We start from the raw sequence: 15,929 nt of genomic DNA on the forward strand, positions 1-15,929 counted from the left end.
TTACATTTGACTTTATTCATAATTAAAGACTTCTTTTTTTTGGTTAGGGAAGATTTTTAAATTTGTATGTAGTAAAATGTATCAGTCTTTTGTGGTTTCAAGGCTTCTTAAAGTTATATTTAGAAAGGACTTCCTCACAGTGAAGTGATCAAAAGATTTCCTGTGATTTTCTTTTATGGTTTTATCTTTACATTTAAATCTTTGATCCATTGGGAGTTTATTTCAGTGGATGAAATGAGGAACGGGTTAAATTTAATTCCATCTCCTCACTATCTCTTTGGAATGACCAACGTGGTCAGTAGATTAAAACTATATAGTTTATGGAGCAACAAAATTAAAATAGTAACACATATATAAATTGTAGTTTTGTGGAAAGGAAAGGTACCTTATAAACAAAGTCAACTGGATGGTTCATTTCCTTTATTTTCAAATATGAAAATTCAAGGGTATCCCAGTAGATGCCTTTTAAAGTTTTATCTGGTCAGATTTAGTGCAAAACCAGGCTTGTCAGTAAAAGGCAGACACCTGTACCTTGGTGGTTGGTACCAGCCTGGCTGTTTTTTAAGTAACAGTTGTGCTGTTGCTGGTTTTGGAGATGCTGAACTTTTCACTCATTTCCCAGCGAGTCATTTTACTGCTCCTCTATGCGTCTGCATTTTAAGTTACATGTAAAAATGTTGCCTGCTTCTATTTCTGTAATTGTCAGCAACTTTTCATTTATGATACTTTTTTTTTTTCCTTTAAAAAGCCATGGACAGGCGTGGCTGTTGTGTCCCACTTTGGATACCTGAGCAAAGGTGTATATGGCAGTTATTACTGAGGGGAAGGAAAGATGGGTGTAATATTAGAAGGCGTGAAGATGGGCAAGTCCCTCGACCTTGCTTATCTTCTCTGTATATTGTGATCCTCCTTAATTCTGAGATCTATAAGTGTGCCTCTCATTGTGCTGGGTCCAGAGCCCTTTCTAATTTCATGTTTACCTTTCTTAAGTCAAGAGATAGAACTTCTAAATTTAATTAGGACACATTTGTTTTATTGTTTTGTTTCCATTATTCTAGGAGGTGAATTTAAAAAGATATCAGAAAGTGTTCTGTGTTTTCCTCTAAAGGTTTTATAGTGTCCAGTCTTACATTTAGGCCCTTAATCCATTTTGAGCTTATTTTTGTATACTGTGTTAGAGAATGTTTTACCAGCACTACTTATTGAAGAGACTGTCTCTTCTCCATTGTATGTTCTTATCTCCTTTATGAAGGAAACCTATATGTCTCTGAATATGTCTATTCTTGTTTCCTCCTCTTATGGAGGAAATCATAAATGAAAAGACAGCCTACAGAATGGGAGAAAATATTTGCAAATGATGCAACTGACAAGGGACTAATTTATAAAATACACAAGTAGCTCATACAGCTCAATATTAAAAAAAAAAACACAACCCAATCAAAAAATGGGCAGAAGACCTAACTAGACATTTCTGCAAAGAAGACATGTAGATGGCCAACAGTCATGTGAAAAAATGCCTGACATCACTAATTAATTATTAGAGAAATGCAAATCAAACGTATAATGAAGTAGGCATCACTTTACTCTGGTCAGAATGGCCATCATCAAAAAGTCTACAAATAATAAATGCTGGAGAGGGTGTGGAGAAAAAGGAATCCTCTCGCCCGGTTGGTGGGATTGTAAATTGGTACAGCTACTATGGAGAACAGTATGGAAGATCCTTAAAAGACTACAAGTAGAGTTGCCATATGATCCTGTAGTGCCACTCCTGGGCATATATCTGGAGAAAAATGTAATTAAAGAAGATGCATGCACCACAGTGTTCATAGCACTGTTTACAATAGCCAAGACATGGAAGCAATCTGAATGTCCATTGACTGATGAATGGATAAAGAAGATGTGGTACCTATACATAATGGAATATTACTCAGCTTAAGTTAAAAGAAGTAATGCCATTTGCAGCAACATGGATGGTCCTAGAGATGATCATACTGCATGAAGCAAGTCAGACAGACAAATGTCATATGATATTGCTTATATCTAAAAAAAAAATACAAGTGGACTTATTTACAAAATTGAAGTAGACGCACAGACTTAGAAAAGGAGAAAAACCAGGGGGAGGGATAAATTAGGAGGTTGAGATTAACATATACACCCTACTATATAAAATATATAACCAGCAAACACCTACTGTATAGCACAGGGAACTATTCTCAATAATTTTGTAATAGCCTGTAAGGGAAAAGAGTTTGAAAAAGAATACACAGACACACTCACACGCGTATGTATAACTGAATCACTGTGCTGTACACCTGAAACTAACATGACATTGTAAATCAGCTGTACTTCAATTTAAGGGGAACGGGAATAGAATTTCTACACTACTGTTGTGTGAAAATTGTATACATTTTAATTATGTTGAATTGGTTCACAGTGCTTTTCAGGTCTACTATATCTAATAAAAATTTAAAAAATAGTAATATTTTGGCCACCTCATGTGAAGAGTTGACTCACTAGAAAAGACTCTGATGCTGGGAAAGATTGGGGGCGGGAGGAGACGGGGACGACAGAGAGTGAGATGGCTGGATGGCATCACTGACTCGATGGACATGAGTTTGAGTGAATCTGGGAGTTGGTGACGGACAGGGAGGCCTGGTGTGCTGTGATTCATGGGGTCGCAGAGAGTCAGACACGACTGAGCGACTGAACTGAACTGAGGTAGAAAAGGGATATAGGTAAGAAAAGTCAACCTAATAGCTAGAAAGCTTGAGAAGAGAGAAATAATTATTAAATGAATAGGAATTGGTGAAAACTCACCTTCATTTGGGTTGTGTGTTTGGTTATGTAGGTCACGCAGCCTAAGGCAGTGGGAGGGGTCCGGTGTCCCAGGTGTAGCAGTCTGACACATTGAGGGTGCTTCGTGGGACTTCCTGTCTTTGCCTCAGCTGTAATTAACCTTGCACGTAACAGCCTTTGGCCCCGCATGATCACGTTATTACTGGTGCCCGAGCGGCATGCCTGTGTGTACATCGGTAGAGCTGAACAGCCTGGACACTGCCGTGCTCTCGCCCATGCCTTGAGGTTTAAACTTCTGAAAGACACGATGGAGGCTGGAAGTGAGAGTGGCACATCGGGAGATGATAGTGTGTTTTGGTTGGATTCGGAAGTTATAACCCCGGTGACTGGCAGTGAAGAGGGGGAAGGGGAAGAGCATTTCAGGTAAATACGGAATCCCAGTCCGTTCTTTCTCTCTGTATCACCTTTGTCCCTCCCTCCACCTCCCTCATCTGTGCTCCCCAACCCTCCCATCCTCTTTGTTTTAACCTCTTTTCAGTAAGATTTCTTTTCTCTGGGGGAAGATTTGGAGCTGAAGAGTACGGGTTTCTAGTTGTGTATACAGCATTCTTCATTCCATAACTTGCCCTGCGCTTGTAAAAGGCATTTTAAATGACTTGTTAGAACACCAGGAAGAGAAGGTGTTAGACAGGTTTTGTAGTAGCATTTCAGGAATTTCAGGTAGAGACTCATAATGAACTATTACCCCTTCCTGTATCTGATTTGTACCTAACAGAAGTGACTTGGATCTGATTCTAAGAAATTTTTCTTCCTCTTTTTTCCTTGGAATATGTTCCCGTGTGTGTGTCTGTGGCTGCTTTTGTTCATGTGTATGAAACATTTTGATTACATCCAGATTAATTATTTCATGGATCAAAGTCTCTGACCTTATATTTCACTCACCTTATAGCTCTCCTCCTCCCACCTGCCCCAGCAAATCTCTCTTGGTTTGATCTCTAATTGTATCTTTATAAATGAAGTGTTTGGGAAGGCCACCTGATTAAGCAGCTCTCCAAGTTCAATGCATTAGCGAAGAAAGAGGTCTCACCCGCCTTGTACACACAGTACCATTTGTGTATTAATTTTGTTGTGCTGTTACAAATAGGAGGCTTTTATTTTTCAACAGGTGTAACAAATTCTTTTGGAGATACTAAAAAAAAAAACCTCGAAGAAGTTTGTACTACATATTATCACTGCCACCCACATGGACAATTAAAACACCTTTTACAATTTTATCTATGGGTAGTTGGGTAGAAGACTGGATCATTATTTTCATCAGATCTTGTCTTTACTGTTCGAAAAAGAGTCTTTCTCAAAGGATTTCTTTATTCACAGATTTTACTTTTAAAGTCTAGGTTAAATGACAGATGAGATTGAATGTTGGGGCTTCCCTGGTGGCTCATTCTGTAATGAATTTGCCTGTATTGCGGGAGACTTGGATTCTGACCCTGGGTAGATCCTCTGGAGAAGGAAGTGGCTACCCACTTCAGTTTTCTAGCCTGGAGAATTCCACGGACAGAGGAGCCTGATGGGCTACAGTCTGTGAGGTTGCCAAGAGTCGGACATGACTGAACAATAACACTTCACATGTATCACACTGAATGTTAGGAACTCTTGATACCACTGATTAACAAATTTAGTGTGGGTTAAAATGAATAGGAAGTATGTTTTGAATTTTAAGGAATAATTCACAGTGTTAAAAGTATGAAAGTATGAAAATGACCATTTTATTAGCATGTGAAAGTCTTTTTTTGTGTCAACTTTCTCATTCTCTCTATAGTTTTTATTTTAGCCTTTCTTACTGGCCTAAGCTACTTCTCTCCCAAGGTGTGCTGATGTTTCATATCACATATTCCATAGTCTTAAATACGCTCCATGTGTCATGAACAGTCAGTGGGAATAAGGTATTTATTGTGTGAGAACTGTTTGGCCTGGTGTTAAAGTCGTGGAAGTTATTTCGGCCTGTTTGTCAAAGGAGGAGACAGCCTGGTCCTTGTTGCTGTGATGGACTTGGTTCCAAGATCCTCCATTTACTTGCAAGGCAACAGGAGGCTGTCTGGGGTTTTCTTTTGACAGTTCACCTATGTAGACTTGAGTTTTTGTTCTCCTTAGGACTATGGGACTACATTTTCATCCCCGAGAAACTGAGTTAGGTGGTGCATTGCTTTAGGAAACCATGACTCCTTAGGGCATTTGTCCTGTTGACAATATTATTTCATATCTGACTGTCATCATGACTCTCCCAAACCAAGTATGTCTTTGAGATTTGATCTTCTTTTATTTATAAGGGTGACAGAGATCAAGGCAAGGCCACGTTGCATGCAGTGTTTCTCACCTGTTCAGCAGTCAGACATGAGGAAATGAGCAGCAGAGGGCTTGCATAGTTTTCACCCTGATGTTCCAGCTGAGATACCTTGCAGAAAAAATGTGTGTGGGTGTCGAAGGTGAGGGTTGGATAATGGGAGTTGTAGCTGTAACCTTGAGAGAAGCTATGGTAAACTCAGTGTTGTCTGCGACAGTTGTTTTTGTAAAATCAGGTTAATAGTTAAAAAACATAGAAAAGTTTTACCTGTTTCTTTAAAATCTGTGCTGATATGCATTAACTAAACTGTTGTTATGATTACAGTCTAATTTCCATCTAACTTATGAATTAGATTTAAATTCATTCTTTTTTTTCTTATATTTTTTAAAAAGTTTAAAAATTTTGTTTTGGGGTATAGCCAATTCAGTTCAGTTCACTTCAGTCGCTCAGTCATGTCCGACTCTCCGCGACCCCATGAATCACAGCACGCCAGGCCTCCCTGTCCATCACCAACTCCCGGAGTTCACTCAAACTCATGTCCACAGAGTCGGTGATGCCATCCAGCCATCTCATTCTCTGTCGTCCCCTTCTCCTCCCGCCCCCAACCTTTAACAAGTAGGTATTGTTATTTCCCATTTTCAGATGAGGAACTTGTAGCTCAGACAGCCACATAAACCATATTGTCAGTATGTGTAGATAAGTATAACTAATGTTGAAAGTAAAAGACTTCAGTTTTGTAAAAAAAATTTTTATATCTGCTGCTAAATGTTATTTTCTAGTAAATAACAGCCTTTAAGAAGCTACAACTTATTTCTCAGTTCTGAAATTCCTTCTTTGAGGAATTTTTGAGCACTGGTGATATATCAGTTATGCAGCCAACATAAAAGTGAAATAGTGCATACAATGTGACCTTTTAAAGATAACGACCTGGAGGACACCTGGGAATTATTACTGACTCACGATCATGAGTGGGTATAGTTTTTTGGCATTTGAGGGCAGAAAGGTTTATCATATGACCTTGATTACTGTTCTCTAGTATCACGTTATTCTAGATACATAGCCTAGTATGTATGACAGACAATGACATAGAGTTGAAACATTTACAGAGATGATATGTGTGTATAATTAAATCACATTTTTAGAACTTGTATACCTTTAAAAATCAGAGTCTACAGATGCCCAGATCTCAGTCAGATCTTCACTTTTATCTCCATTATAAGACAGTTGTTTTTAAGAAGAGAAGCTTCTGACTCTAGTTAAGCTAGATAATATGGCGTACATATTTTAATTTTTTTTTGAAATGTGTTTGTTGGTTTATAGCATCATAAAGCTAATAATGAATGGTTCATGCATCTGATTGGTTGGTTGCTTGCTTGCTTTATTCATTCTCTGCCTTATTTGAAATAAGGTAAAAGAAGATTTTGAATTGAAAGATTTTGCAGCAGTCCAAATAGGTAACAAGGGCTTGGAATATGTTAGTTTTTCTAGATCTTTCAGATCTAGATATTCTTTCAGATCTATATCTTCTTTCAGATCTAGGATGGCTATTTCAATGGCTAAATTCCTCTGGAAACCCACAATTCTTTGCTTTTAATATGTTCACTGTTCTTTTGTCTTCTGTAGAAATTTCTCATTTTAGGAATCCCAGGATAGAGAGGTAGCAATAACAGTTTATCATTGACATATATATCAGTGTCACACCCAGACCTATTTTAAACTCTGTGACTTTTTGTGGTCATCACACCCTTAATAGTCTGTTATGTACAATACAAAAAAAAATGTGTATTTTGCAAAAAACTAGAAAAGATATTTCTATTACTCTGTAACTTTGGATGTGTGATCTGGAGTATAGTTTACTCCCTGAAATATTCTTTCAATATGAAATATAACTTTCACCCAAAGTCATCTCATCAGTCTCATATAAATAATAAATTTAATGGTAGTCGGAGTCTGATATGAACGTCGCTTAATCTCAGAAAATTTTGTTCAGTGTTGGAGTCTAGCCATTAGGCTGTCTTTGTTAATGTGTGAAATGAGTCTGTCTTAACCATGAAGCATGCCAGTACAAGAATTTCTTGGTATTTCACTAATTAAACTCTTTGGGATGGAATCCAGGGTGAGCCTTTCTTATGTCTGTCTGAGGTTTTTTTTTTTTAATGTACAAGAAGGGCCTGAGAGCACAGAAAATTATAAAACTGTATCAGAGTTCCTGGCTATTAAGTTGTGTATTTAAAGTTAAAAATTTTAAATCTTATTTCTCCTTAAGTTTTGGATTCAGCTTAAGCATTAAGCCCCCCTAAACAGTCAGTTGCATGTTCAAACTTAGTAATTAAAATTCCTTGAAACACTTAAAGCTCTGTTTATAAATGTAATACAGTCAATGTCTTTTAAAATATGTATATAAAGTGACAAACCTGGGAAGAGTGCAATCAGAACAAGCAAAGCCGTTAATTTTTGAAGTCGCCTGTTATCCTTTTACTTTCCATTAGTGATTAGCTTCCTTTTCATGCTCTCATATTTTCAAATCAGTTTCTTTCCCTCACGTGTGCTGTTTCCCCTCATCTTGGCTCTCTCTTTTCCTCCCTGTTTCCCTTCCTTTTAAGATAAGGTCTTTAGAGTACTTCTCTCAGTCCCCTAATCCCCCATGACTGAACTGAACTGAACTGAACCCCCCATGAGTCTTTTGTTTATCACCATTTTGCCCCTGCTTACCTGGTGGCTCAGTAGTAACGAATCCTTCCTCCCACAATGCAGGCAACGCAGGTTCAATCTCTGGGTCGGAAAGATCCCCTGGAGAAGGAAATGGCAACCCACTCCAGTATTCTTGCCTGGAAAATGCCATGGATAGAGCAGCCTGTTGGGCTATAGTCCACGGGGTCTCAAAGACTCAGACATGACTTAGCAACGATACAACAAATTCTGTCCCTACCCCCAAGCCCAGTGTTTTACTGAAATGATTTTACTATTTTTTGCCATTCAGTCAGATTTAGTTATATGTGTCATTGTTTCCTCTCCTTTTTAATCATATTCCATCTTAATGTGTCTGTCCTGGTCCATTTGTTATTTAGTTGATATTTTCTTGAATCTTTTGTTCAGATAAGTTTATGAGTGATGTACTCTGATTTCTTGCCTATACTCATTGCTATTTTTTTTTCTTTTCCTTTGTAGGTAACTTATTCTTTCTGAATGCATGTAAAATTTTCTTTTTATTCTTAGTTATGTGTATTTTGTCATCAAATCTTTAATTGGACCTCAGTGGCTTTCAGTCTATAGATTTAAGTTTTCATATTAGGAAAGATTTTTAGAATTTTATTGTTAATTTAATTATTACCTCTTTTATCAGTAATAATTTTCTCCTCATGGAATCTATTTATTGCATATTTGATCTCCTTAGTGTTTCTTTCATGATGTATCTGTCATTGATGTTTCCAGTTGCTAATCATGTCTGTTTGTGACCCAATGGACTGAAGCACTCCAGGCTTCCCTGTCTTTCACCATCTCCCTGAGTTTGCTCAAACTCATGTCCATCGAGTCGGTGATGCCATCCAACCACCTCATCCTCTGTCGCCCCCTTCTCCTCCTGCCTTCTATTTTTCCCAGCATCAGGGTCTTTTCCAGTGAGTCAGCTCTTTGCATCAGGTGAGCAATTGATCTTCACATTTTGATTTTGTGATTTGAGGTATTTCTTATTCTTTAGGCCATTAATTTCATCTTTCTCTTTAATCTTTCAGATTCAGTTTGAGTGGAGAAGTGATTTTTAAGTGTTCTTGTTCTTATGTATCACTGACTTAATATTTATATGATAATGCATTTAGGTTATTGTCTTTTCTGCTTTAACTTTGTAGCTTTGTTCGCTAAGTATGCATGTTCTGTTTGTTCTGACTGAAAGAATCGCAGCTGTTTACTGCTCAGGTCAATATTGCTCTTCTCTGTCTCTTCCCATTTTGGATTTTCTGAGGTGGTCCCATGATGCTATAGCTTCTGCCTTTCTTAGGTGAACACACCCTTGTTAATAGCCCTAGTCCCTCTAATTGATTGTTAAATTTATTTACAGAGTAATTTTCTAGTTTTTATTAGTTCCTTGGGGGCAAGTGCCTCTTTTGTTGTGGGGAGAAGTGGGAGTATAGCCTCCTTGAACCTCTGTTATTCCACACTGGTTTACCGGTCAGTGTGATCCCATTTGCTTCTTTGTCTTCCAGAAGTTGAAGATTTCTGGCCTGCTGAACCCACCCAGTGTTAATCTTTTAAGGATTTAGTTTCCTTTTATTTGACTTACTGCCTTTTCAGAAACTTGGAGAAGGAAAGCTCCATTTCTCAACATATATGCAGTCTTGAATGAGAAGTTCACAGGTAGTTTTTTTCACGGCTTTTGAGGGAAAGCTTCTGAGGGGAGCGTTCAGTGAGGCAGAATCTTGGTGTCTGTCACCCAGTCCAGTGGGTCTCCAGAGGTGAGACTTGCTTGTTTCAGTGTCCTCTTCAGGCTGGGAGGTGGGATCTTCTAGTAGAAAGCGGTCCATTGCATCTGGAATGCCTGAGATGTGTTAATACATTTCAGTTTTCGGGTGTCTGTCACCCAGTCCAGTGGGTCTCCAGAGGTGAGACTTGCTTGTTTCAGTGTCCTCTTCAGGCTGGGAGGTGGGATCTTCTAGTAGAAAGCGGTCCATTGCATCTGGAATGCCTGAGATGTGTTAATACATTTCAGTTTTCCCATTTGCAAAACAGGGCTACTAACAGTGTATCCAACAGTAACCAGTTAGAAGACATAGTGGAAGAAAAGGTGCCATTTTTAAGAGCAACAACAAAGATGAAATGCTCAGAAATAAACTTACTAAGGCTGTGATTCATGGGGTCGCAAAGAGTCAGACACGACTGAGCGACTGAAATGAACTGAAATGAACTGAAGGAACTCCAAGACCTATGTGAAGAAAATTTAAAATATTGCTGAAGGACATAGAAGTTTGGAACAAAAGAAAAGATACATACCTTGTTCATAACAAAATAGTCGACATCATAAAGATGTTAGTTTATTATAAAGTTAATGTGATAATAAGAATGCTTTTTTAAAAACCTAGGTAATTTGGTTTTGAAATAAATTGACCTTGACTAAGTAATTGAGTCAAGAAACTTTGGGGAGAGAAAAAAAAGCAAGGCTAGGAAGAGGATGAGTGCAACCAGATACTATGGTATGAAGTCTCAGCGATTAAAACCTTGTGGTACTGGTATGAATAGAGGGCATAAGGGGGTGAAATGGGAAGCCTAGAAATTTACCCTAATACATAGGAAGATATGGCAAAGATGGCTTCTCCAAAGCCAACGGGAACATTATGTACTATTCAATGAATTCTTTGGGGGGAAAACTGACTATGCATCTGTGAAAAATAAGGAAAATTGGAGACCTGCCTCATACCAAAGATAATTTCCAAATGATTGAATAAGGTATAATGTATTAAATGAAACCACGAAAAATTCAAAAGAAAACATGGGAAAATTTTTTTTAAAAATAGGTTTTGGATCATGGATGGCATTTTGAAATGACTTAAAATGCAAAACTCAGAAAGGGTTGTGAAATTCAGCTACATAAAATATAAAACATCTGCATTATAGAAAACAAAATAAGCAAGGACACATGACAGCCTGTTAAAAATACTTGGAATTCATATTACAAATGAAGAACTAATTTCTTTAAAGAATTTAAAAAGAGATAAGAAAAAGACCAAAAATCCAACAGAAAAATGGGCTACTTTATAAAAGAATTTTTTTCATCATTGAGTATTTGCCTTTCATATATACTGAACATATCTTGAAATGACATCTTATAAACTTGTAGTATAGTTTGTAATAGTGAAAGATTGGAAATAATTGAAGAATTCACTAGTAATGGATGAGTTAAATTATGGAATATCTATGATATTCCACAGTGGTATATTCAGTTCAGTTCAGTTCAGTCGCTCAGTCGTGTCCGACTCTCCGCGACCCCATGAATCACAGCACGCCAGGCCTCCCTGTCCATCACCAACTCCCAGAGTTGCACAGTTATAAAAATAGCAAAGAAGCTCTTTATATACTGACATGGAAAGTCCTTCAGAAAATATTAGAAAACTACACAACAGTGTGAAACATGATACTTTTTATGTAAAAAGTATTGCAGTCCTTGGGGTTGTGAAGAGTTGGGCACAACTTGGCTACTGAACAACATGGGCTTCTCTGGTGACTCAGACAGTAAATAATCTCCCTTCAATGAGGGAGACCATGGTTTGATCCCTGGGTCAGGAAGATTCCCTGGAGAAGGGAATGGCTACCCATTCCAGTATTCTGGGGGCTTCCCTGGTGGCTCACATGGTAAAGAATCTGCCGGCAATGCACGAGACCCAGGTGTAAAGAGTAGGGTAGAGATGAAGGAATAAAGTTATTCTATTTTTTACACAAAGAATAGCATATTTATACATTGCTTTTATACTTTGCTTTTTGTGGATATATTCTTTAATATACATGAAAAATTATGTATATGAATGTACATATATTCATAAAGTCTGAAAGAGCATATAAAGTGGGGAATTTAATGGGCAGACTGGAGACAGGGAAGGGAGGAAGATTTTTCACTATATACCTATTGATACTTTTTGTGATTTTTGCATGGTAAAATTGTATGTAGTAAGAATTTTATCAGGCATTTTCATTTGGAAATCACCTCTGTTCTGTTTTCACCACCAACATAGCTAACCCTGTTAGTGTTAGAAGTTCAGTTTCTTTATTTTCTGGGAATTCTGGGAATATTAGATTTATGATGACAGAGAATGAGATGGCTGGATGGCATCACCAACTCGATGGACTTAAGTTTGAGTGAACTCCAGGATTTGGTGATAGTCAGGGAGGCCTGGCATGCTGTGATTCATGGGGTCGCAAAGAGTCGGACACGATTGAGCGACTGAACTGACCTGAACTGAAGCACTTAATAGACCATATAAACCAGCCGGAACATAGCTTTAATATTTTAAGGGGCTTTCAGTTCAGTTCAGTCACTCAGTCGTGTCCGACTCTTTGCAACCCCATGAATCGCAGCACTCCAGGCCTCCCTGTCCATCACCAACTCCCCAAGTTTACCCAGACTCATGTCCATCGAGTCGGTGATGCCATCCAGCCATCTCATTCTCTGTCATCCCTTTCTCCTCCTGCCCCCAATCCCTCCCAGCGTCAGGGTCTTTTCCAATGAGTCAGCTCTTTGCATGAGGTGGCCAAAGTATTGGAGTTTCAGCTTCAGCATCAGTCCTTCCAATGAACGCCCAGGACTGATTTCCTTTAGAATGGACTGGTTGGATCTCCTTGCAGTCCAAGGGACTCTCAAGAGTCTTCTCCAACACCACAGTTCAAAAGCATCAATTCTTCGGCAATCAACTTTCTTTATAGTCCAACTCTCACAACCATACACGACCGCTGGAAAAACCATAGCCTTGACTAGACGGACCTTTGTTGGCAAAGTAATGTCTCTGCTTTTTAATATGCTATCAAGGTTGGTCTTTACAATCTAATTTATTAATATGCTCTGAGGGTAGGAAAGTATATTATTCCCTATGATGACAGATACTAACTTTTATCACTTACAGACACATAGCCACCTTGTAGCTTCAGTTTTACAACTTAGAACACCAAACTGACCACATTAGTTATGTCTCAGAGATGTTCTTCTCTTCAGTAGAATTTAAATACATTCTTTCACAAGCAGACATAAATAGACTAAAACCAGAAATTAAAAGATATAAAGACTGTGGGGAATGAAAGAGAAAAGCAGAGTTGTATTGCTGCTTGGGATTTACTCCAGAGATCAAGAAAAGATACGCTTGTGAGTAAGCAGTCCCTAAGGTCAGTTCTCAAGAAACGTGTCTCTTAGACTTCTCTGTGGAACTTTTACTATCAAGTGTAGTTTTTTTGTTATGAACAAGAATCTCAAAAAATATAAAAGGAGTGTGTGTCAGAATCAAACAGTTCTTTAATGAGGGAGAAAGCAAGTTAGTAAAGCTTGTTCCCACAATTTAAAGAAAGTGTACTCTCTTCTTTTTCCTTTGAATTGGAAATATCCAGGTCTAGACGTATCCTTTGGATTGTAGTTGTTGGAAGGCCTTATTAGAAATGGGAATTCTTATCAGAGTCTTTCATGTTTTGGTCTCTAGGAAGATGAAGTCCTCAGTACATTCTGAAGAGGATGATTTTGTTCCAGAACTACACAGAAACGTTCACCCTCGCGAGCGGCCTGACTGGGAGGAAACACTTAGTGCAATGGTAAATCAGTTTTATGCAAATGTGTGTATGTATGTTTTACTTACATAAAGAAAAGGAACAGGGGAAGCATTACTCACAGAAACAAATTTTTTTGCTGTTGCTTTACTCATTTATTCAGGAAATACCTGTTGAGCAAATAATCTATTCAAGGCACTAATTCTAGACTCTCGGGCAGAGCTGTGAATAAAACACCCACATTTCCTGCCTTTGTGGAGCTTATATTTTAATGAGGTAGGAGAAGTAGCAAATAATTAAATGTATAGTATGTCATGTGGTGGTCCATGCCATTGTAGAAATAATGCAGAGTGGTGGGGTCCCAGACTGGTGGAACACAGTGTGAAGAGGGTTGCTCCCTATACAGGATGGGAAGAAGGCCTCTAGGGGAAGTTAAGATTGGAGCAGACTCCTGAGGGGTGTGAGGGAGTGTGTTTACCTGGGAATAGATCATTTTAGGCAGTGGAAGAACAAGTTAAAGGCTGTGGCATAGAATTAAAAAGCAAGTTGGAAGGCATACGAGTAGGATGTGGCTGAAACTGAACTGGGAAAAGATGAGATCAGAGAAGTGGTTTCTTGTAGTCCATTATATGAGGACTTTGGTTTTTTATGCTGAGTAAGCTGGGAAACCGTTGGAGGATTTTTAGCCAAGAAGTGACATGATCTGGCTTAAAATTTTATAGGAAATCTCTCATCGCTGTGAGTAGGCTAAAGAAGGAGGCACAAGAGGAGGAGATAGAGACCAGTTGGAAGATTGTTATGATAGATGGACAATGATGGTAGCTTGAACCAGGATGGTAGATATAAAAAATGACTAGACTCTGGATGTACCAATAGTTTCACAGATCGAGCCAACTGTTTTTTTTTTTTTTTAAACTAATGAATGAACATAGAGAATGAGATAAAGAGATGTCAAGGATGACTTCAAGTTTTTTGACTGATCAACCTGAAGAATGGAGTTTACATTCACTGAGATATTGGAAAAGCAGTTTTTGTTTGTTAATAGTTAGGTGGAAAATTCCTTTGCAGTGTAGTTTTTCCACAGAAGTTTGAGTTATCCATTTAATCTTTTATAACTTTTTGTAATTCATATCCATCAATAAGAACAATGAAATTTGTTTTGTGGAGAATAACATTTTACTTAATTAAAGTTAAAAGTTAGTGATTCTTATCCAAATTGAATGCAAATGTTCATTTGTCATTGCAGATTTGTGATAAGATTTTACATATTTCATTTTTGAAAATGCCTTTTCACTCAGGGATTGCCAAACACTTCAGTTTATTAGTATATGATTTTACTTGCATATTCATTGTTTATAAGGCATTTATAGAATTCAATAGTTTCTTGTCTTGATATTTTCCTTTTAGCATAATGTTACATTGCAAATTTCTACTCTAAGACATGTGAAATAGTCTAGTCAAAACAAATAGGCCCCCCACACCTCCCTATTGAATCAAGTAATCCGTGGAGGTTCCAGCATGCCATTGAAAGGATATTCAATAAATTCTTTCGTCCATGTAAAAATCTTTCACTGTTTGCTCCTGTATTTTGATAACCTGCAGTAAATCTACATTGAGTTTACTGAATGGGAAGAAAGGTGATATTTGTTCTGTGGTGGTTCATTTACTCTGTATTAAAATGTCATATGCTGTATACATGAAAAGTAATTGCATTCTGTTTCCTGGAGTTCCCATTGGTTTGTCTATGGAGATTACTGTTTGTATCATATGTTTTTAGTATCTTTTATTTTTATATTGGTACTCTAATTTTTTTATGTGTAAACTTCTTGAAGGCAGGTGCTATAGTTTTCTTTAAAAATGATTATACTCAATAAATAGTACATTGCAAGATTGCAAAAAGTGTACAGTGAATGATGAAAAGGATATAAATGAGATTTGAACTGCTATTTTACTACACTTTGTCTAGAAAGTTATACTAATTTTAATGAGGAAGTAAGAGTAAAGAAAGTTGGGAACCTTTTTCTCTTTCAATAATAGTCTGTATTAAATATTATGTTGAGAATGAAGTTTATTATTAAGAGAAACCCTTATAAATGTTTCTCCAAAACAATTTCATGTATTTAATGTTTTAGTAGCTTTAGAAATAAAAGGGCGTAAGTGTTGAACTTTTATTGATTTGTATTGTATGGCCAGAATATTAGTTTTTAAATATATATCTAAAAGAAAATCAGAGATTTCTGAATTGTTAAAAATTTAAAAATTTTGTAAATAATCATTTTTATATTGAGATATAATTGCTATATTATGAATTAGTTTCAGGTATACAATATAATGTTTCTGTATATATGTATATTGTGAAATGTTCACCATGAGTCTAGTTAGCATCCATTACCAATATATAACTGTAGGTTTTTTTCTTGTGATGAGAACTTTCAAAAGATTTACTTGTTTCAGTTCAGTTCAGTCACTCAGTCGTGTCCGACTCTTTGCGACCCCATGAATCACAGCACACCAGGCCTCCCTATCCATCACCAACTCCCGGAGTTCACTCAAACTCATGTCC

General features: G+C 37.4%; 1 protein-coding gene across 5 annotated transcripts in view; it reads left to right on the forward strand.

Moving 5' to 3' along the window:
• The window catches only part of ARHGAP32 (Rho GTPase activating protein 32), a 194,354-nt gene that overhangs the window by 65,476 nt on the left and 112,949 nt on the right, over positions 1–15,929 (forward strand). For 3 of the 5 annotated variants that reach the window (XM_055415880.2, XM_088832349.1, XM_055415882.2), the window contains exons 1-2: positions 764–3,219; positions 13,303–13,411. In XM_055415880.2, coding sequence (XP_055271855.2) covers positions 2,984–3,219; positions 13,303–13,411 — 345 coding nt within the window. In that variant the 5' untranslated portion in view covers positions 764–2,983. Of the gene's footprint in view, positions 1–763; positions 3,220–13,302; positions 13,412–15,929 lie in introns of those variants that run through there. The other 2 variants (XM_055415881.2, XM_088832350.1) reach the window with 2 other exon arrangements.

The sequence above is a fragment of the Moschus berezovskii genome, chromosome 25 (genome assembly GCF_049115385.1).
Source record: "Moschus berezovskii isolate FMDL1 chromosome 25, NW_MosBer_1.0, whole genome shotgun sequence".
In the NCBI taxonomy this organism is placed as follows: Eukaryota; Metazoa; Chordata; class Mammalia; order Artiodactyla; family Moschidae; genus Moschus; species Moschus berezovskii.